Here is a 24547-nt window from a genome sequence, read left to right as displayed (position 1 = left end):
AATTATCAGCTTGTTACTAATGCTGTACTTTTTTCTGATTATAGTTTTCCCCCATGCTGGAATTACAAATATGCAAGCCTCAGTTATGGTCACACTTCCAGGTATGATGGGACTGCCCAAAGAGAGGCAATGAGTAGTGGCTTTTTAAAATTAAAACTACATTTTTTCTAGCACAGGTCAGCTTAGCACAACAAACAGTCCCTGTTACACCTAAAGCACAAAACGCATCTTTGATGTATGTTTAGCACTATAATCAACATTTCCAAGCTACTTGCCAGCAGAACTCACAGTGCTGAACATCAGCACTGTCAGCTCCTTGGAAACCTCTGACACGTTTTACATAGTCCAAACGCATTATCGTCTCCATTAATAACCCTTTCATGCAGGCAGACAAGCTCTTGAGCAGAAATTCAGGATAGAACATGTATTACAGCTGAAGGAGATCAGTGCACAGCGGGTTCTTGCACAGTCAGCATGGGATGGCTGAGCTAAGTCCACCTCTCCTTGAGGCAGCACCACCACCAGCGACGAGACGAGAAATGACAAAACAACTCCAACCAAACCCGAAGAACCCCCCCGGAATTTCTATTTGAATTAAAAGGTTTTAAATATTATGGAGTCTGTGACTTGCTCATCCAGACCTCAAAATAACACAAAACACCAAATAAATTCTGGATAATGCAACGATTTACTAAACTGCTACTAATCTTTTCTGTGCTTCTACCACCAAAAATGCCCTCTACAAGAGACAATAACGAATCTCACCAAGAATTAGATGCTAACAAAAACTCTTTTTGAAGGCAGATAAATTATTTTGGAAGTCTAGAATTCCTAATCACACTCTTTGTCAAGCCCCTAAATGCACAGCTGTGCCTTCATTAGGGAAAAAGAACGATGTGAGCAGCACTTTCACAGCTGAAGTCAGAAGCAAAGGCCTGCAGATGCACCAGTTAACAAGAATTGTATTTCACTCACATTACTTTTGGTTGGGAGATGATTGTAACTTGTGCTAATGTGAGCCAACAGTAATTTTTACTTTAATTTCCAGCCCATATATTGAAAAGAGCTTCCTGGGTTCTTTGGTGAACACCGACAGTGGCTCTATAAGATGAACAGGCTGACTTTCCACATGCAAGTACTGGAGAGACAAATACTTTGAAAGCATTTATGGCTTCTTTTATGTCAGGATGGACACAGATGTCTACAGAGCTGGTGTTCAAAACCACCCAGCTGCTGGGCAGCTCCGTGTGACTTTACTTCAGACCCAGCTTCTCTCTCTGGCTGCTTTCTGGGAACTGGCATATGATTTTATGTGCATCCTTAGGGAGGTATCACATGTACTATGTATATCCTTTGATGCACAGCAAGGGTTCTTTCTGACTTCGTGATGAGTCTTGGAAAACCTGAGGCATTTTCCAAATGGTTCCTCCCAGCTGTCAACCATTTTGGCATCAGAAAGGAAAAATTTCCCAGAGTGGTAGAACAATTTTTTTATTACAAGTAATGTATGGACTTTTTAAGGGATGTAAATCACGAGATTGTAAATTTCTGCATTTGATATGAAATCTGTATCCCACAAATTTAATAGTTTTAGCACTGGAATGATTCATGTCTTTGCTATTTAGACAACATCAGATTTAAGACAACATCAAGATATCTGGCACATACTGGTGGACTTCAAAAAGTTTTCAAACAGAAGAAAGGCTGATTCTTTGTGGGGATCATGTAAGGGCATTTTTTTTGTCTCCCATCTAGTTCTGCTTTGTAAACCCAGACAGGACACATGTGTAGGAGCCAGTAACCTTTTCAGTGTGAGAGGAAGCATCCTCTTTACCTCATCTAAACAGTAACATCATGTCACTAAAAGCCATGTTGCTATTTAAAGTGTTTTGGTTTTTTTTTTGGTTTTTTTTTTTTTTTGTTGTTGTTTTTTTTTTTTTATTAAGCTCAAGAGGGGGAAATTACAGTTTGAAGAGCACAGTGTTTTAACAGACATTGTGACTAACATCAGATTTAGGGTTTGGAGTTTTTTCCCTTCACTAAAAATCAAAACATCCAGCTCCCACGTGAAGGGCAGGAAGTCAACCCAGGTTTTCCTGAAGGTCTAGTATAGCACTTTACTTTTTTTTTTTTTTTTGCCATCACAGGACATCCAAGTTTACCAAAAAGCAGAAGTATGGGCCCCAAACTGTGTCCACCTAAATTTATGAGGAATTCACTGATTAATTTTTAACATAAATTATAAGTGTCAGCTCATGGCAGAAAGCAGAACAGTTGTGCTTCACAGAAGTATTTTTAGTTACCACACACCTTAAATGCGAGTCCTCAGGATGTCTGAACAGTTTTGTTTTAATGTAACTGTGCTCATTTTATGCAACAATTTGCAGAACAGAACTTACTCCCATCCTTTCTTATCCTCTTGGTGTCAGTGCATGCCATTAGTTTGAGAATTTAAAACTATATTCATGTCTTTCTTGTAGAAACCTAAAAATTACCTGCACATAAATGTTTCATGAAATTCTGCTTCATTGTCTTCAATGGATTAAAAAAGCTCAATTTGCTAAAAGACAACTAAATGTTCTGCTACTTCAGAATTGTGAACTATTCTCTTTTTTTTTTTTTTTAATCTGTAAGCCTGTGTTGCTTTCTACAATACCTTGAATCCAGGTGGAACTTTTCTACCATAAATATTGTAAAGTGGAACAAAAAATGTGACTTCATATTGGTTTTGTTCAAGAATTTACTTTAGCAAGTAAATAAGATCTGAATGCTCATTAAATGGGGATGTTTATTTTTAAGAAATAAATTATAAGTCAATAACAAAGACTGTAACTAAACAAATTATTATAAAAATGATGACACAACCAGTTCAGGGCACAAGGTATTATTTTGGGATAGCTTCTTTTAGTTTGAAACCATCCCCCCTTGTCCTATCACTATCTGCCTGTGTAAAATACCACTAAAAGCAGGAGAAAAAAATATGCAAGGAGCATTTCTGAATAGGCAGTGTGTGTTCCAGATTCCCAGAAAAATGGGGCAGAGCAACTAACAGCTCCCATCCTTCAGCAAAAGGCAGTTCATCTCTTATATGTCCACTTTTCTCAGAGTCAATAGGTCACAGCTCCTGTGTCCCTACTCCAAAAAGATCCCCTGGGGGTCAGCAGGCTTTGGCTGGGACCCCACTGCCTTTGTAGTTGCGTAAGAAGTGCACATAACTGATATAAAGAGCTGTAGCTGGACTCACCTCTGCTAAAATTCTAGGAGATGCACGTCATTAGGAGAGGGAAAAAGTCAATTAACCAAGCGGCATGTCTTCAATCTGATGCATGAATTTGAAAGAGGCTATCAAATATGCAAGACCATTAGAAAATATAAAGTACCTTAGACAGCAACAAATTGTGCTGGATTGCCTGCTGGTAATTAAACAGGACATTTGTTTAAAAGACCACATTTAGTTCTTAATGAGTGAGGATTTTTGACCTTCCGTGAAGTGGGGCAAAGAGACGTGTTTGGGGCTTAAACTATTATGAATTATTCTTTTATTTTAAAACACAGACATTTTCTCTCTTATTGATCTTGGAATGTGACATCAGTTCTTAAGGAACCTCACGAGAGTGTGGAAACCAAGCTGAAAAGTCAGAAAAGTGTCACTGTGCATTGCCTAAACCTATTTTTGAACCATTCTATGTTCTGCTGCTAATTCCTCCTCTTTTTTAATCTCAGTGTTCATCACTTTCTTTGAGAAAATGGGAAGGCTGACAATGGTCCATTGTTCCAATAATTCATTCCATGTACACGTTATCTTCCAGACAGCATTTTTAATAGTTTGCTACATGTAAACTGATTTAAAAAAAGGCTACATGGCCAAAAATTATTTCAGAAAGATGCTAAATATAGTCTCAGAAATTTTGGTTCCACAGGATATGTTCTACCATGATATCCCACCCTTGGAAAAGAGATAGAGAGCAGCCAATACAACTACAGCATCCTTATTCAACAGGAAACATTACTGATATGCACAGTGGGTCAGGTCACAACCTGAACTTTAAATACGGCTCATTCTTCTCCAGATGGGGTAATATCCCAAAAAAAAGTTCCCAAATCAATGAATCAATCACCTTTGCGTATGTAAATGATTAAACAGTAGTTGAATATGAGTGATTAAAAAAAAAAAAAAAAAGTCCATTTTTTGATTCAGATAGGCCCAGTCCAGAAACCTAAAATCAAGAAAATGTTGCCTAACATTTCAGTAGGATTCAGGTCTCATTGTAATCAATTTATTTTTTTCTCAACTTGCACACTGCTTATAGGCTGTTGCTCGTGCACAGCAACGATGTCTTTTTACAAAAGACAAAATATTCTCAGGTTATGGGATCTACTGGCAAACTCTTTCCTTATATGAGTCAGTGTAGTGGGAACACGTTCCTACTCTTTGATGCACTTACTCCCAGAGAATACTGACTTAAAACAGGTCTGCTTTACTATTCCTCATATAAAGGCTTATTCTGAACCTTGTTACTGACTGGTCTCTTTGTTTTCCCAGTTTCTGTTCTTACTTGATTGCTTCCAGTGATTCTTTTTACTTGCCATTTACTGTCTGTACTTTCCCATGGTACAACTTCTGCTTATTTCTTTTCCCCTCTCTCCCACAATTTTTAACTCTTTCCGTTTCATCTCACAGTATTTTAATCTGTACATTCGACAGGTAAATTATAGGCATTGCTCCTGTGAGTTACAGATTAAGTCACACTTTCTCGACACAGATTTTTGTGGAGAACTGAACTGACTGAAATCTGAGAGGATATAATGAATTCTGAAAACCAGTTTTTGTACGCTCTGTGCATGTTCTTGCTTCTGAGAGGAAGAACAAGAGTTATTTCTCAATGTGTCAAAGCAAACTTCTTCACACCACTGAATAGTATCAATCTCACTTAAAATTGCTGGTGACATCTTGACTTGTTTATCATAGTCTCAGAAATGATGGCAACTTTTAATTTTTAAACTATATTACGTAATTTGAAAATGACTTAGACTTTTTGATTATACAGCTTCATGAGCTTAAAACTGAAAAATGGAAGAAGTGGGAAGTGGTAAGAAATTGAAGTCCTTGCCTAGAAGAAAAAAAATATGATTTTCTTATTTTCAGCTATAAATTCCATTTTGTGAAAAGTCAGAATATGCTGTATTCCCTATACAGGTGATCAGGCAGGTGGATGTTGTGTAGAGGCATTACATATTCCAGGTGGGAATACACCTACTCCAGCTCCCAGGATTTACCACTTTGGTTACCAACACACAACTAATTGCTGAGATGGGAACAAGTAAGAGACTGGAATTGACTCTTTGCCAGGAGAATGCAAATGAAAAATCTCCTGGAGCTTCAAGTGTTTGCTACAATAAATGTTTAACTGTTTATTGCACAGGGAAAAGTGCCCCAGGAGCAAATGAATCCCCACACAGAACAGCTTGTAGTTTGCTCATTTGTTTATTCACCTTGGGAAAATAAGGAGCTGGGAAGTCAAATCCCCTCAGGCAAGGAGTGTAAGAACTTGAAACCAAGTCTTCTAACCTAGCTTGGCTGAGGGCTCCCAAGGCAGAAAACTGACAACTGCACTTCTGACAAATTATGTGATGTTAGCCCCAGAATTTGCTCTTTTCTTGCTTCTTTTCTGTCTTCAATTTGATACCATTCAGCAAATTTAAGTTGACATTATAAATTGCTCTAGGAGGACCCAAATCACGTTTTTCAGCACATGTGCCTGTCAATTTTTTATTCCTCACTTCAAACACCAGGTTGCCCAATTATTTTAAAACTGTTGTTTGAAGCAATGAATAGGCAAATAATGTCACTGGAAAAAGAGGCCATGGAAATTTAATTACATGTTTTATTGATGGACAGACACCTCAGATGTGGTTTTATTCAGCAGATATAATTTTACTATTAGTTAATGTAAGAAATATTAATTAAATTATTTTGCTATAGGTCTGAATTTAAGTTTCTGTATATCTTAAAAAAAAGAAAAAAATGCCCAAAATTAAACTGAAAAAAGCATCATTCCTTCTAAATAAGAATTCAGTATGTCTAAGCTATCCCTGCTCCCTGAATTTTGGAGGTGATAGTGAAGACAGACCTAGTGCTACCTTCTCCCTATGCCACAAGGTTACCAGTGTCTTGCAAGCATTTGGTGCCTGGCCTCAAGTCTCTCCTCAGTGAAAAGCTGACTCTGATGCCTAAATATTGAAAGTGCAGTTAAGATTTACCCTGTGATGAGAACTAATGGGAGCCAGGCAGCAGTTACAATTCCTGCTCAGAGGCTGAGTTTGTGAGCGTCGGGGGTTTCACCGTGTGAATATATCTGGAACTCCTGATACAGAGATTATGGCCAGAGTATTTATCTTCACAGAAGTATTTTGAGATTTATTCTTACAAAAAGTATCTCACAATTCTTACATAAGATAATTCCTTTAAGAGTTTTATTAGCTAATTGGTTTATTAACAGGGAAAAACAATCAGGTAACTTTACACAGTTTATCGACAGAAAGATAATAAAAAATGTTGAATAAAACTGAAAAGGGGATGCTGATAGTAAGAATTTCAATGTTTGTTTGCTCAACAGAGGGCAGCCTCAAAACAGTAACAGCAGGCAACAATAAATACCATTCAACCTAAATCCCTGGAAAGTAGAACAAAGCTTTCTCTGATCATTCCATCACATCCCCTATGTCACTCTGTAGCTGTTTTCATCACATTTGTGCAGCCCTGAAGATGAGCCTGACTACCATCATGACAAACTGGAACTCTTAACTACCATCATCTTGTCTCAAACATGACAGATAAATGTCTGCTACATCTGTGCATTTTATTAGGCAACAGGACCATAGAAAAACTGAAATATTTAAGTTAAAATCTTTACTCCTCTCTCTCATAACAAAGAACTCCATGGTGCAACCATCCAACACTGCATTTCCTATTCTAAGTGTGGTTTCTGTGACCTGAAGAAATTTTATGTATCTAAATATGTGTTCAAAATAGGAAAACTAACCAGTGTTTGTATTCAGGGAGGCCATGCCTGACCAACACTTGATTTTGCCAGTAAGGAACAGTATTCAACATTTTCTCACAGGAAAATGGATACTGCAACTGAAATGGAAATATTGGTTGGGAGCAAACAAGATATACATTTTGCCCTCAATGGACAGGATCACAACACTCTCCACAAACCAGGCACTACATAATGATCTGCTATCATATATTATTATCATATATGGCCAAACATTTAAATCCTACACTTAATTTGCCACAGTCAATGCTGGTACCTTAACGAGAGTGTTCACTTGTGAATTCTAGCCTAAAAACCCTCTTTAGCAACAGCCCATAAAGGAGGATGAAATCACATCACTCAAATGTCTTCCACTGCTCTATCCCCCCACCAGCCTCCTTTAATTTGCTTTTCTGCAATAGGATTTTGTGATGGAAAGTTATTAAATCACCAAGCCCGTCACTTCTTTGTCTTGACAGCAGAATAGACTAAATGACCTTGGCTAATTTCAACGAGCCACATCATGCTCTATTAAGGCAAAAGGATGGCAAAGACAGTAATGTACAAGAAATTGGATATTTGGATGGTGAAATGAGGAGATACCAAAGAACACAAAATAAGCTTTCACCCAGATAAATGCAGCTCCTTAGTAGCAGCCCTGTTGCAAAGCAAAAACACCTATGATTGTTTTATTTTAGTGCCTACACTTTCTTCTCTTTTCTGTCTCAACCACAAGTAAAAACCTTGATGCTGAAAACAGAGCAGTTGCAGTGGGAATCATTCCCGACGTTACCTGATGGTTTTAGCAGCCCCACTGGTACATCAGGAGCACTGGGAGATTTCCTGGGGCCCCAAGGATTCAGTAACCTCATGTGACACTTTGTACATCACATTCTTAAAGGATGAGTGATTTAAAGCTTGTCAGAGTAAACCAAATGAGTTTACAGGGAATTATTTTGCCAGTGTGCATTCCTTCCAGAAACAGTCACATGAGAAAATGGAGCAACATTTACAATTCTTGACTATTTTAGGTTTTCTTGATTGCCTTGTTACACAATTTTATGAGGAAAAAAAAAAAAAAAAGTAAGACTAGTATCTAAATGAAGGTTGATAACTTTCAGTTCTATAATTTTTCCTTATTCTTGAAAGGTCTGGAAGCTCCATGAAATTCTGAAATTTGTATTTTCCCCTCTAGTAAACCCTACCTAAAATTTCCCAGTGTTCCAGCTGTAGAAGACCAGAACAAAAACATGATTCAGTAATAGCAGCATTTATCTTCATCTTATGATAACAATTCATTCAAAAAGCCTAAACAGGCAAGTAATACTCTGATTATAGGCTGCTACAAACAGAACAATTTTTGGCCAAATCTTCTCTATGTGTTCCGCAGGTTTTTAACACTAAATGATGCAGAGTTTGTTTTTTAATATTTTATTGATTATAGATTTTAGAGATTATGGTTCAGACCACAAATAAAGATCCAAATAATCTGAGGACTTGGAAAGAATTCTATTTGTGCTGGTATTTTTTTCAGTATTCTTTTAGCATTTTCTGGCTGGAATATCTAAAATTTTAGCACAGCTATTCCAGTAGCTATTAATAATAATAACAACTTTTTCCTTAATTTAGTTAATTAAAAAAGGACATCTCCAAGTTCTGTAAAAGTTTAAGTTTCCTATAGCTCTGAGACAGATCAAAACCCAATTTTGGCATACCACTTTCAAATATTTTGCCTTATACATATATATCAAAAGCACTGATTTTTAAAACTGTACAGATCACCTCTGCAGCCCTGTAAAACACCTTTCCTAAGATTCATGGGAATGTGATTGTAGTTCTCTAGAAATTATCTTAAGGACGTATCTAACCCTTTACCTACTCAAGGCCAGGTTACTACAACTAATCCGTGACGGATATTTGCCTAAGCTCTTCCTAAAACTTTAAAAAAAAAGAAAAAAAAGGAAGAAGAAGAGGAATTTTAACCTTCAAAAAGACCTCAAAATGAGAGACTGGCACAAGCTGCAGCCACATGACACCAGCTCTAACTGACCCCAGCCAGCCCCAGCCCTCTGCAGCGATGCCCCTGGTGAGCTCATCCAGGATTTACAGAGGCAGGACTGGGATGAACCACGTAAAGGAAAGACTCAGAGCTAAACAGTTAAGTTTGCAACAATTTGGCAGCTCTCCCGTGTAAGAAGAGTTCTCAGCTCATTGCATGGCTGAGCTTTAAAAGCGGCTGCAAATGCAATGGAAATAAAGGCCTGGCTCTCAAAAGAAAAAAAAACAAAACAAAAAACAAAAACAAAACCAAAACAAACCTAGAGAACTGTGCCAAAGAAAGAAGCTTAATTATCAAGAAGTAACTCTGGATCTGTCTTCTACTAGAACTACTCGAGCTTGGCTTTATTTTTGGCATTGGTAAATTTTATCTGAGCCTTATCAACCCTCCAAAGAGCTGATGGGAGGAACTCCCCCATTGAGCAGGACTAGATCTGACAACTCACAGAAAGCTTAACAGTCCCATCCCAGTCTAAGCTTTATAGAAAGGGTTAGTAGATACTCTGATCCCTTGTTTATTCAGCATCTTGAAAGGATTTTTAATGAGTCAAAAAATAACAAGTAATCCAAATACAGATGTCTTATCACTATGGTATGCTCTGAGTTTCAAATTCAGCAAACTACTCGCCCCCTTCTCCTCAGAAGGACACTGAATCACATAATCTGAAACAACCATACATAATAAAACATTTTTTATTTCACGTTGCCACAACCCCTCCTGAATTTATGCATTACATTCACCAGCAAAAACGTATATGTGTCTGAAATAAAAGATGATGAGACAGGAATCTCATCGTATTTACTACTATTTCCTTGAAATTTCCCATACATTACCATTTCACACTGCAGATATGACCATATTTTCACTTGCCAGGGAAAGGTGCATGCTTGAGTATATCCCTAAAATTTGCAATGTAACAAATTAACATAAGAATGTTAAATTTAGAGAAAGAAGTTAGAATAGTTCCAGTTACTGAATGCTTAATCTCCATTAGTTCTTAAGCATTACTAGAAGCTTTCACCCCTTTAGAGTGACCTGTGCACTGAAATGGTCTTTACCCTGGTCACAGCCCCCATATTTCACCATAACTTATTTTCCTGGTGCTTGCAGTGTGACTTTACAGAGCACTATCAGTGTCACCAGCAATAGATTATTTTAAAATCGTCAGCTCTGTGACCAACTGAGTTGTTTGCAATTGAATATTGAAAATTGCTATCTTCTTCAATATCAAATTTCACATGAAAGATGTTAATTAAAGTGGAACATATGGAGGATGCCACTTTTGTGATTAATATAAGGAAAAAGCTATTTGGCTGGATATCTGAAGTCACTTTGCAGCTTTTGGCCACACAGATGAGCTAAATATATGATTAATGTGTTCAAGACTCAGAAGGTACAGCAGAATGACTCAATGGTTATCCAAGCATTGTTCTGATATATGTAGAGAGAACAATTACAACTATAAAGTATTCATACCAAATATTTAAAATACATAGGAATGTAATGACGCATTAGTAGCAGTTGTTTGTATCAAACCACGTGATCAAACCATGTAAAATTACTGTTCTCTGTATTTATTTTCTGTGTTGACAGAAACGTTTCCACTGATAATTTCCAGTACTGCCTCTAATAAGCAAATCAAAATATGTAATTTCCACAAAAAACAGTATTAATGAGTTGTTAACCATTTCCTAGATGAGGTACTGTGAGACTTCATTACCTACGTGCTCTGAGTGGCAGAGACTAAATGTTTGTTTAGTATGTTTAACTAAACTCTATGGTGATTTATGAGAGCAGACATTAATTTTTCCATTGGGCAGTTTTCATATTCATGTATGATAATAAAGAAAGGAGTGGGAATCAACGTCAACCTTACAAGGTGCATTAGAGCTTAAATTAAAAGGACATGAATAAAGATTGGGTATTTTATGTGCTATCCCATTCCAAAGTACAGGCTACATGTATAAAATGTTACAATGAAAGGCAAACATATTTAATTTCCACTAACACCGGATTTTATTTTTAGCCTATTTATATCTAATTACTTTAATGTCCTGATCTAAAGAATTAAAACACAATAAAAATACAAGACAGTTATAATGCAATAATTTTTCAGCACTGGAAGTTTTTAATCCTCTGCCATTTAACCCAGAGTAATTTATACAAATACATGAATTTTTGAAGACTATACATTTAAACAGTTCTTAATGGATTAATACTGTCCTCTGAAAAACACTCACCTGCATCATCAGAAGGCTTCAGTATAGGCCAAACACTGCTTTGGCCAGTTTAATTTCTGGGGTTTTTTTGGATTCTGGGACCAGTGCTAAAACCAATATGCTGACACAAATTTTAATTTTGTATAATGCCCATTGAACAAGGACTAATCAAAAGCTGAGCCTTCAAGAAGAGAAATGATTCCTATCACTGTGAATTAGAACTGTCATATATCTTATGACAGCCTGTATCCTTACCTGGTTATATAAAAATAACCATTTGTAGTTTTGTGAAGTCAGCAGTATTACACTGATTAATTCCAGATGGCATTTGGTTTTTTTCTTATTTTAATTTGTTTTTTCCATGTGGCTTATTTTTGGTGCCGACTTATACTCTGACAGCTCCAAAAATACGCCCACATAAAATTTCAAATTCTAATTTAACTTTCTGGACTATACCATTAATTGTATCTTTTACTGTATATTGTCATGTTGGATTGTGGCAAAAGTCCCAGGACCTGTCTCTGAGTTTCTGGTTTTGAACAAGAGATCTGTTGAGGATCATCAACAATCATTCATCTAGAAATCTACTGATAGAAAAGAACTGACTCATGGTATCCAAGATTTGGACTTATAACTATCCCCAAGGTAGACCTCAGTAAGTCACCTGAGCAGTAGAGCTATTAAAAGAGTTGACCTCCACCAACTTCTGCTCAAGATTTCTCATTGTCAGAATTTGGTAACTACACTCTTAAACAGTAGATTATCAGAATAAAATCTTCCCAAAAGCAGGTCTTCAACCCAAAATAATGCTCTTAGCAAATTTAATGTATTTTTCAGTGGTTTTCTTTTGCTTTTTTGTTTAAAAAAAAAGTTATAAGGAAAAAAAAGTATCCTGGCAAACAGTGTGTTGCTCAAATGCTGCTCACTACAAAAGAGCTTCCTCATCCTTCTTTTGATATAACTATCTCCATCACACGAGCTTAGTAACTCATGAAGTCTGAAAACTTGTGCTTTTACTTGCATTTTCTTCACGCAAAATATTTATAAAATAAAAACAATAACATTAAAATAATAATATTAAAATATGTCTCTGTGAGTTCTGCTTTTGGTTGTTACGTGCATACTCACACACACATATATATATATACGTATATGTGTTTCAAAGAAGTAAGTTCTGGTTCTCTTTGAATTCAAAATTAAAACACAATAGAAGATTCCAGCTTAAAGTTATTTTTCCTGAGCACATTTACTCACCCCTGCAATGAACTCCCTCGTCATACCCATCAGAGCAGTCATAGACACCATTGCAGAGCTGGGACAAGTGAATGCATTTGTTGGTACCAATGCAGCTGACAAAATTTGGGGTGCACTTCAAATCTGCTTCCTCAGGACCTAAAAAAAACAGATAGAAAATTTCTTATACATGTTTTTACATCCACAACAAGACAAAGAAGGTTCTACACTTCATTCCCTTTTTAAAGCTAAGGGCATCACTCCATGTATTAGTTAATTTTGCAGATTTTACTGCATTGTCATGAGTGTATTTAGGAGAATTAAAGTCATCAAGAAATTACTCCTGTAATTAAAAGGAAATCAATGGGTCAGAGGATTATTTCCCAAAATACAGGTGTTTTACATTTGCTGAAATAAGCTTTGCAGACACTAAACCATATCTTAAGATTTTCAATTGTCCTGTGAATAGCCTATCAAGAATCCCATCAAGAGTAACAGGTACCAGTATTTACTTTCACTGTTGTGCTATGCAGATAATTGTAAATATTTATGAAATTACATATAAATGTCACATATTTATGGCTGCATTAGATCAGAGAAACTGTTGCTCCATCCCAGGAGTCTGCCTCTGGAACTGCACAGCCCGGGATGGCAGGGAGAGTGTAAGGATGCTGTGATTGTTCCCTTCGGGATACCTCCCCCACTGCAATCACTTATCTCTGTCCCCTTATCTCTGAAGTGTTAGGTATAGGGATTTTTGAGGAAGTTCAGGGATCTCCTTCGTTTATCTCTTAGAAAGAGTTCTGATTGATTTAAAAACAAACAAACAAAACAAACAACTCCCCCCCCAAAAACATTTAACAAAACCAAAATAATTTTCTGATTTGCCAGTAATAACTTGCTTATTTATCGTGTTAGACTAACTGTGATAGGGGGTCAGGAGTGAAAAAAATCTTTTTTCTTCTAAAATTAAGAACATACTTTAAAAAAAATTAGATCTGTGATCATGTCAACCATGGTACTTGCATTACTTACATATAAACCCAAGACTGCTGAAGGGCTATCAAACAGAAAGCTTGAGATCTGTGACCAAAACTATATAAATTAATATATACATATCTTCTAAATTTTATGAGTGAAAAGAATGAATCTCTTAATTAGCATTTAAAATCTTAATAGCCTAGTCTGATATGCTCCTGTCTATCAAGATTTTGGGATTTAATTTTAATTTGATGCTTCTTGCTTTTAAAATACAATATTCCTTCAGGACACAAACATCCTGCAATTTTAAATATATTCTCTAACTCAAAGTACTAGTAGGGGAGCTTCCTAATTAGATTTCTTTGACTGGGAACATAGGAGGGGAAACTGAAATATGCTTCAGGAAGTATTACTCATAACGGTTTTTTTTCCAAGAGAAATTTTGTGCACCACTTGTGAAAGCAGAAGATTAGAAGCCATTAACTTATTCATATGATTAAGATAAATTCATATGTACTTTGTGTTTGTTTACAGGCATGATGCTTTGGAAGTCAACTTGACTTAAAAATGTAGATGAACTTCAGTCCCAAAAAGCCCAGTTTTATAGAAGTTTTGTGACTTATTTTGTTCTCAAAATGATTCTAAAAGTTAACAGGTCTCAATCATCAATGTCAGTGGAAGAAGACAGAAGGTTCCAAGCACACTCTGCCCACAATTCCTACCACCCTCACTGAATAAAAAAAAATAAAAAAAATAAGCCAAAGCAAGCTGCATATTGTGATACTTTGAAGCAGCACTTGCTTTTCCCACTGAATCCTTCCCAGCTGCTGCACTTTTTGAAATGTCTAATGCAAATAAAGATGAGTAGCTTTTTATCTTGTTTATTCCTCTTCCCTCTCCCTTTAACAGACATCCACTTCTGGCAGTGTTATCAAGTGAACTTCAGGAAAAGGAATTTAAAAGTGTTCTTCTTCAAAATAATCTCAGTGTATTTTACATCAGTGCAAGAATACAAAGAATATAAAAGACGGATGGTGTCTTTTCTTCCCTTCAAGAGACATAATAATTCCTAGCCTTGCCAGTTGGTGGAAAAATAGTCAAAACTACTGGCTGCAATTATGGTAATACACCATCTCGATGCTTCAAACACTCCTACTGGAATGCTACTTGGAGGACAAAGAGGATGGAAGCAGCATTGCTCACGCAGGGCTGCACAGCTCAGAGACTGGGTCAGGCAGCAGAAAATCCAGCTCGAGTCACTGTCTCTCAACAGATGGTTGAGAAATGGGAAAAGAGCAGAGTGGCAGGAGCTAAGCCACGGTTACAGGGTTTTTTACCCCTGGGCTGCAGGCCCAGCCCAAGTGGAGGGTGACTGGAGCACTGGGCACCTCCCCAGGGACGAGGCACTGTGTTCACCCGTGGGTGGGGGTCAGGATTACGCCCAGTGAGGGTACCAAGGTTAGGCAGAGCCCTGGAATGGCCATGTGGACAGACCACTGCTCCTTTCCCCAAATCCTCCAGAAAGCAGCCTGTGCTCAGGGGTAGACAGGCTAAAAACAGGAAAGAGATTCATTCTGGATCTGGGGTTCTTTGACTGTTCAATCAGCCAGGACACCATTTCTGATCTGGTCACACCGTGTCACACTCACTGCTTGTTCACAGCATGTGAGAAAGCACGGAGGAAAATTGCATCATATTTTGGCAATACTTGTACAGTTCACAGGCTGAAGTCCCTTCAGAGAAAGTGCTCTTATGTCAGGAAGGATGGAAAGAGAGTCCTTGTGAATCCTCCAGCAGGAGACAATGGGATCAACCAAACACAAGCTCTGGTTTCACACTAAAGAACCATCACGAGAAAGTATTAAAGGTCCCTACAAGAACTATCATTTTATCATTCACTTCTGACATGGTATCTGTCTTCAGCTTATGTTTAATGAAAACCAAAATTCCCTCACTTCAGGCAGTGTTATACTAAATCTCAAACTAGAGAATACAACCAAGAATCTACAAGCTGATTACTTCCACTAACTTTTTTTATGATAAACAATATACAAGTGTTTATTAGCAAAAATTATGGAGGAACACTATTTCATGATGTATGTTTCCTTCTTCTAGAAACACACTAATTCAATGCAAGTAAAGGTACAACTTTTTATGCTAAGTTTTTTACTAAGGGTTACAAAATATGAAAAAAAAAGATATTTGCAAAAGGAGACACACTAAGGAGCCCAGCACAAATTCAAAGTCCACAAAATGTTATTACAGTAAAACACATTCCCCACTTCTTGCCAACTCATTTAGAAATGTTCCTATTTGACAACTGTGACCAAAAAAGGCATAAAATCTGCTACTTCTCTGTTTATTTTTTCACCTTTGTCTTTCTCAGCTGAGTTTTTACAAAGTGCTTTTTCCTTGAACATCTTAGGCCACTAGTTAGAATTTTAACTAAAAGACAAGGCAGCCAAATGTGGTACATCCCTTTTACATCACTGCATCCAATTTACTTTAAGACTAGCATCTTTTGAGCAGCTCTAATCCTGAGCTGTCCTCAGCCATAAGAACTAATTATACCAAACTGTGTGATGTCTTCAAATTTCCCATTTCTGCTGTACATCAGTGACTTACAGATCCTTCCTGCTCTCCTAAGTGTCTTTATGGAGTGAATCTTCTCCACAGTGAGCAGTTATCCTGAACAAAACCTTATTCCACAGCTCTTGAATTCAATTCTATTCTTAAGAAGAATAATCCACACAAGTTTTGGGATCTCTCTGGGTAAATATGGGCTTAAATAAAAGCACTATGGTACAATACAGTATGTGGCTTGTCAAACACATATGTAAGATTGTGAGGATTTTTCTCTCTGTTAACTAAGTTATGGTCATCAGAAGTTGCTTTTGTGGGAAAATTAGAGATTAATGGGAAAAAGAGACTATACTTCCATGATTTTTTTTTTTTTAGTGAAATGTTTGAAATCTTCCTATTTTTCTTTTGAAATCTTCCAAAAGGCTGAATACTACATGTTAATTTCTATAGATACACACATAGTCTCATTACTGTTTTAAAAAAGTAATTTTTCACACAGACAAGATTCACACTTTCAATATCTTTGAAACATTGGGATAAATGTATGGAAATTACTTAAAATCTTTACTCTGGTATCATATATGCAAAGAAAGGATTTCATATTTAACAAGGATTTAGCTATCATAAGTAACCCCTTATTCATTGCTACTTTTATCCATGAGCTTTATTCAACCATGTAGACTGATAATTAATATAAATTTGAAGTCACCTTCAATTAATTAATTCAGGTATTCAGCAGTCCATGAAAGAAGGAGAATATTAAACATAGTAAGATGTGGACAATTGAAGAGGAAAGTAGGAGAAGTATTGTGTTGTTTGCAGCCTCTGACCTCGCAGACAGAGCATACTGACTCCAAAATAATACTTCACAGGAAAGAATAAAACCAGTGACAAATGAATTAATATATCTATAGCACACCCTCACAACTTATGGCCAAAGGTAAGAGAAGAGATAAGGCTGTAGAAAGCACAACTGAAACAAACAGAAACAAAGAGGAAACTAAGAACTCCAGAAATCAAAAGATGGCTTTGAGTCACCACAGTTTGAAAACCAGTCATCTGTGCTGACTCACAGCCCTGATGTGTCCAGCAACAAGAGTCTCATCTCTGCCCTCTCTTTATAAAAGTAGGAGTGTCAACTGGCCTTGACTCACTGTGCTTTATACAGGGACAGGAAAAACAGCTATCCAAGGCAAAGTTTCCCAAATCCAATCAAAGATTTGCATTGGTTGTGCCTGGTGAGGCCACATCTTGAATCCCGTGCTCAGTTTTGGGCTTTTCAGTACAGGAAAGACTTTGAGGGGCTGGAGCAGGTCCAGAGAAGGGCAACAGAGCTGGGGAAGGGTCTGGGGTGCCAGGAACAGCTGAGGGAGCTGGGGGGGGGCTCAGCCTGGAGAAAAAGAGGCTCAAAGGGGGACCTTATCACTCTCTACAACTCTCTTGACAGGAGGTTGTAGTGAGATGGGGGTCAGTCTCTTCTCCTGAGTAACAAGGGACAGGGCAATAGGAAATGGCCTAAGTTGCACCAGGAGAGGTTTAGATTGGATATTGGGAAAAATTTCTTTCCCAAAAGGCTGATCAGGCATTGGAACAGGTTGCCCAAGGAAGTGGTGGAGTCATCGTCCCTGGAGATATTTAAAGGGTGTGTGGATGTGGTACTTGGGGATATGGTTTAGCAGTGAACTCAGTGGTAATGGGTTAACAATTACAGTCGATGATCTTAGAGGAGTTTTCCAACCTAAAGGATTCTGTGATTCTATGATATAAAATTTGGTCAGTCAAAACCTCGTAATTAAAAAAAAAAAAAGAAAAAGAAAACCACATTAGAATCCCGTTCCAAAGGATGGGTTCCAATTTTGTGTGTTACAGTAGACAAAATAGTTCAAAAGGTTATCTAATTATAAAGCTTAACAAGCCTCATATGGCACACAAAACTCCAATTTCTATACTCCTGTGACAGGCTTTTAGCACCAGCAGTGGTGTTATGTACAAATGTACTCACAGGTGCAACACACAGCATATGGATATTGGGTGTACGATGCTCTACACTTGCTTGCCTTTACCTCTTTCTCTCAGTGGTTACACAAAATCAAACAGCAAACAGTCAAGATCTAAGATTATGCAACTTTAATTGTTTAAATCCTTCTTTTGGTTTCAAACCATGAACATTGTTTGCATACTGCCACAATAACAGCTCTGTCAGGAGCTCTGTTTAAGTTGGCCCTCAGCAAACACCTTCCCTCTGGCCATCTTTTTCCTGATCACTGCTTTCTGTGTGTCAGATGCTTGCTCATCTTCACTACCCAGATGTAAATAATTAACAGAGCCACAGGACTCATCCTTTCTACTGTAATGGAGCTGATAGTCACCAGAGAGAGGAGAAAAGCTACGTTGAAGGTTGCACAAAGGCTGATGAAGAGGAAAAAAGAGGTAGAGGAAATCCTTCTGAAACAACTCAGTTTTGGATCATTATCCTGAAATCCCTCAGGGCACAAAGGCTGGGTTGGAGCTGGAACCAGAATAATGCTCTCTGGGTGGTCAGGCCAAGAGCAGCCACCAAAATGAGGACCTGAATTAAAAGCGGTTTTCACCTAACATTAATGTTCCTAATAAAGTTATAAAAGCCATGGAGGTATTCAGACTGATAACAGTAAAATCAGCTCATAGAAGCAAGTCCACCTGTATTCCTAAATTAAGTTGGACATTTTGCATCCCAAAATTATCTCAAATGGAAAATTCACCTGGAAAATGGAGGGAAAAAAAAATCTCCTCAGCCAAAAACCATCTAATATAACAATTCTACAAGACTGGAGTAATTTTCCACTGAACAGTGCTAAGTTTAACCATTTCTGGATTGAATACCACGGCAGTGTGATTGTTTGTTTGTTTTATTATTTTTTTTTAAACAAGTTTAAGGCTGATCAGTGAAATCCATGTCCACAAAGGCAGCATCAAACCTTACTTCTCTCTGACTGTTCTGCAGCCTCTCTAGTTACAGAAAAAACAAAGAACAAATGGTGGCAAAAAGAAGTGAAGAGGAAATGAGACTTAAGTAGCCTGGGGAGTTCCAATATTCTTTCCCTCTGTGTCAGAAGATTAATATAATAAATCAATTAATAAATATATAGTGCTTTGAGACTGCCACACTGTACCAGAATGAAAATTAGGTTTAGGGGAAAGGGTAATGCAAACACCTAACCTTACTTTACAGAGGAACAGACAAGGACCAAAAGTCCAAAAGTTACATATTTTTATGATTTAAATACCTGGCCTTTACTAAAGTTAAGGTAAATATCTTAATTTTTGCCATTTTGCTTAAACCAAAACATTCTATTTTCTCTGCTGCTTCATATGCACATATGACCTACTAGCATGCTAATACCATACATCAACCTTCTCCATTCCCCATCTTATAATACCCTGGAATTGTGAATTTAAATATTAGAAATGGGTCTCACACAGTTTTTAAACCTCTGGTATTTCTTAAATGTTGCTAAATTTCACCCTTCACCTTAAAATTTTCATTTAAAATTGTCATAAATGGAATAATATAACCATGCAAAGTTATATAGTATGGAAGATAAAGCATTATCTCACATAAGCTATTAAAAAACACCAAGCTCTTTGCATTCAGAAAATACTAATAAAAATATCAGGTTAGTGTTTGGAAGCAAGAAGAATGAAGAATCCACAAGAGGACACATCTAGCATGAATTTTTCTTAAAAACCAAGTCTCTATCTTGCCTGCCAAGGCTCAGCATGGCAGTGATTTTTGATTAAAAACAAAAACCAATTCTCATTATGATAATCTTACATCACAACTGCCTGACATAATACAGTTACAGATCAACTGGTTTTAGTATTTTTATATACTCTCTCAATGACCACAGCTTCAAGTTGAGCAGTAAAACTTACTATATAGGTCAGAGAATTTATGCTCCTTGCTACAGTCCCTAAAAATTAAAAACCCAAACCACACTTTTATTAAGCTCTTGCACATAGGATGTATCAGAATAAAGGAATGTCCTCGTATGTACCTACATAAGCAAAGCCATTGCAAATTTATAATCCCTGGTTATTTCTGGAGAATTGTTTTGCAAACATTTGTCAATGAAGACTGAAGGAAGAGGAAGAAAAAAAAGTGTTTTCAGGCAGCAAAAATAATTAATATTCTTTGTACTTGCAGGGACAGAAAAGCTTTGCTAATGGATTTTTTAGGTGATTTACTACAACCCACTAAAAATAATTTATGATCAATGAAGTAAAAAATGAATATTGTCTCATGTAGATGGTCACTCCTCATTAGTTATAAGGAACCTATTTTTAATTTGGAGATTTTGATTTAATTAGTGTCACACATCTCAAGGCTTTCTTGTGTCAGTTGTTGTAATGACTTGATGTCTGCACACAATACAGAACAGGCTAATGGAGTCTTAGTTTGAGAAAAATTATATGAGGTGAACAAAAGGAGTGTTAATTACTTAAACAATTAATGTACCTCATACTAGCAATATTGTAGCACTTCAACACTTATGTTATAGATATTTACATAGCCCAAGTGTATAAATGTCCGTGGAAAAATGCATGTAGATGTTCTTTATAAAACAAGATAATTGTGCAGTGGAAGGGCTGGATACAACAACAACATGGGACCTGAACCTCTGCAGCACAGCAGCTCTTTTAGACATAAAAATCTATTTGACTATATTTACATCATTCATCTCTCTTTATATTCCATTCATCATGTTCCAGCTTGACTCTTCATTAGAATGCAGAAATTCTATTAAAATAGAGGGATAGAAGGAGACTTTTCCTGGATCATATCTGTAACAAGCTCTCGAAATTCTGATGGAAATCCATGGCCCACATCTTATGAACATTTATGCACCCCCACACAACCTCAGAAACATCTATGGATTGAGAAAGAATTTACCAAGCTCATGTTTGCATCAGCAGAGATGGAATTCAAACCCAGAAATAGTTCTCAAGTCCCAAATAATGTGAAATTTCACAGAGTTTGATGAGATTTATAACATAAGATACTGTTTTAAAAACAAGAAAGGACTAGAACATACACTGATACCTTAACTTCTTACTTTAAGCAGCAAAACATGAAGTTTTCATCTCGTTTGCAATGCATTAAGACTTTTCAGCAGATGATGTTAGTATCAACATGCATGTTTTATTTATGATTTTGGGATAGAAATTTACCATTAAAATGCATAACTGTTTTCTATAACCATATGAAAATTTAGCTTAGAGGGCCAACATTTTCCAGGTATTTGAGGGTGTTGGTTTTTTTTAAGAAAAAAGTTATTAAATCTGTATTACTTATTCATTTTAAAGATTATTTTATATGTTTAATTCAGCTTGAATGCAGAAACTTAGGAATAGATCTCATGCATTTTTAAACTGAGCTAGGCAGTTTGCAATCACAAATTTATTCGTTTTTATTTTGTACACAGACGTATAAATTACATCTAATTAAAATAAATTGTGTAACTTGTTTCTTTTTATGCAGTCATGCACTGAAATGATGAGAACCAATTTTAATTGCTCTAAGTACAAAATATAACACTATAAAAGATTGAATCGGGTTTGTTGGAGTTTAGACTGTGTCAAAAAGATAAAAATTACAGGGCTTCATGTTGTGTAGACACTGGGGGTCCTATTTGACTGGGTATTAGCCTATAACTGTAAAATTACCTGGAATGTCTTTAATTTCGAACAAAAAATAACATATCTTGTAGTGTATATCACAGCATAGTTTCCATCTCTCACAACGTATCCATGTAATGAAAAGAGGTGAACAAAACCTCAGATGGGCAAAAAATTAGAACAACTGGTAAAAAAACTCCTGTATTACTTTCAGGAAGTGTTAAATTAGTAGTTCTTAAGAGACTTCTAAAGTTCTTTGCAGTGTTATAAGTACTACAATTGGGAGAGAAAATTAGTTTCACATGTTTTCCAGCTACAAAATAAAATTGCCTTCCCTCCACATTTTGATACTCTTAGAATAATTCTGAAGGGGCATTATTTAACATGATTCAGCCTTGCTTGTATCTGTTTCCCAACACAAAACCCAAAATGCCTCCTGCTCACAGCGGGGTGGAGGCTGACAAAGAGCCCATGTCAGACACACCCCCAGTAAATCTTAGCCCTTTCAAGCAGGATCATCCCCCATTATTGGACATGTACTAATGAAATTAATGGGAGACTTCCAGCTCATTCAGCTCCACTCTCTTTGAAACAAGATTTTGCTGAACTCAAGGCCAGGCCGCCTCCACTGTGATTCGATACAAACACCTGGAGATGTGATCCTCATCCACCCCCTCAGCAGCTCCTGGAGGTTTCTGCAGGGGCAGCCTGCAAAGAGCTGAAGTGTTCACGGTGAATCTGAAGCAATGCTTTAAAATGTCGTTTTCAGTGTAATTCTGTCTGATAATGTTGTTCAAAGCAAAAACTGGTATTTCACCACTAATATAATAGTCCAGCAGAGTAGAATTTCCAGGAAACTGTGCCTGCCTTGTAACAGAATCGTCGCCAAGTGAAGGGGATGGGGGCATTAAGGTCTGGCCAGTCTGAAGAAGCAAGAACAATTTCATGTGAAATACAGAGGAAATACAGTGGGGTTAAAAGTATTATTTGCCTGCTGAATTCTGCTCACTGAGGAGAACTATAGAGATGTTTTCTTCCACATCAGCATGGCTTCTCAGAGCTGAGTATTTAGACTTTCAGTGCTTATAGTGTATTTTAAATCTTCCACCGTGCCCTAGAACAGCTGAACACTTCAGAGGACTCAAGAGAAAAGGGAGTCCAGAAGCACAGGGACTTTGGCTGAGACACAGGGAAATGAATGCTAACACCTGAGTGCTGGTATCTACTGGAGGGTGAAGACAATATCCCAAAATACATTCAACTTTTCATCTTTCACCATATCTGGCAGCATTTCTTCTAAAAGTAATAGTGCTATAAACCTGAGAAAAAGATACAGTTGAGATGTAAAAGCTCTGACCAACACCTGCTATGCTCAAGTGTGATTCATCACTATGATGTAAGAGCAATTTGTGCAAGTCTCAGGTGTGACTCAAGGTACGTTGTGAGGAGGTACTGGAGAGAGAGAAGAAAGCCATCTACTCTCGAGAAAGAGCTTAAATGAGAAAAGAGAAGTAGTTGGTTTTTTATTTCATGTCATGCTTCATAATGGTAGATGTGCCATTTTTGGAAATATTCAAATGCAGGAGGGACAGAGCTCTGACCAACCTGATCTAGTTGAAAATGTCCCTGCTTGCTGCAGGGGGTTGAACATAGATGAGCTTTAAAGGTCCCTTCAAACACAAACAATTCTGTGGTCTCAATCTGCCTTGTCTCCTCTCTTCAATACAGTAGTGCTGTTAAGCCACAAGATTCATAATTTCTGACCAGGGAAATGACTTCCATCATGGGGAGTTTGAGATAGTGCTTACTAAGTAATCCAGCCTTTATTGGTGCTCATCAAGGTCTGGCAAAGAGGTGTGTTATGTCATAGAACAGTCTTTAAAAACCATACTCCAAAATGAGAAAAAAAACAAACCCTTTTGTTTTATATAACAATATACTTAAAGGGATCCAAGCCCTTATTAAAATCCTAGGTATGTAACCTAATCAGAATGACAAAAAAAAACCCCAACAAAATAACTTATTGTTACGAAATATGAACTAAAATCAAACCTCTTCCACATAAGTCTATATGAAAAGATAAAACATTACAAATTAAAATGGACATAGAACACGACTTGTCTTGACACATGTACACATCATTTTTAGAAAGATTTTATGCATCTGTACTAGAATTTTATGGTGATAAACTAATTAGGCAAAATTAGCATGTTGATGATAGAAATGGAGATATGTTTGTATTTTTAACACTCACAAAAAAACCAGTTTATTGAAAGTATTTCATCTCTTTCACAATAGGTGGTGAAGAGATTTCCAGATAATCACAACAGAGTGTGCTGAGCTGGACTGATGATTGCTGTTAAGACTATTTGCTCCAATATTGGGCTTTAACTGTCAAGAATCAAGATTTAAAACTGTATTCAGGTGAATAGTTGTAATGTTTTCAAACATCAAACCCAAGAAAGTGTCAAAATGGTTTATAAAGAAGATGTATTGTATGCTGGTTTTATATATAATATTCTAAACTTTAGAACATGGTACTCTGTCAAAATAAAAGTGGAGTTTCTGTCTGGAACTTTTTCTACTGTCTTGTGCTAACATTGTTACTCAACATTTATAGGAAATTTCAACATGGAAAAAACACTTTTTAACCCTGGACTTGGATTTATAAAAAGAATCTAAAGCTCTTATACAGATCTGTAACAAAAATATTTCAGATTTAGGCAGGAAAAACATACAGTTGACCTTGCAATTTCTGGATGATTAAAAAAATA

General features: G+C 36.8%; 1 protein-coding gene across 1 annotated transcript in view; it reads right to left on the bottom strand.

The window, feature by feature from the left end:
- LRP1B (LDL receptor related protein 1B) overlaps window positions 1–24547 on the bottom strand; it is a 672863-nt gene that overhangs the window by 386285 nt on the left and 262031 nt on the right. The window contains exon 3 of the mRNA XM_027656245.1: window positions 12573–12710. Within this exon, the coding sequence (XP_027512046.1) occupies window positions 12573–12710 (138 nt within the window). The remainder of the gene's footprint in view (window positions 1–12572; window positions 12711–24547) is intronic.

The sequence above is a fragment of the Corapipo altera genome, unplaced genomic scaffold (assembly GCF_003945725.1).
Source record: "Corapipo altera isolate COAL_440 unplaced genomic scaffold, ASM394572v1 68, whole genome shotgun sequence".
NCBI classification, from domain to species: Eukaryota; Metazoa; Chordata; class Aves; order Passeriformes; family Pipridae; genus Corapipo; species Corapipo altera.
Note: the sequence above shows the minus strand (reverse complement) of the source record. Positions and strands in the feature narration are given on the sequence as shown.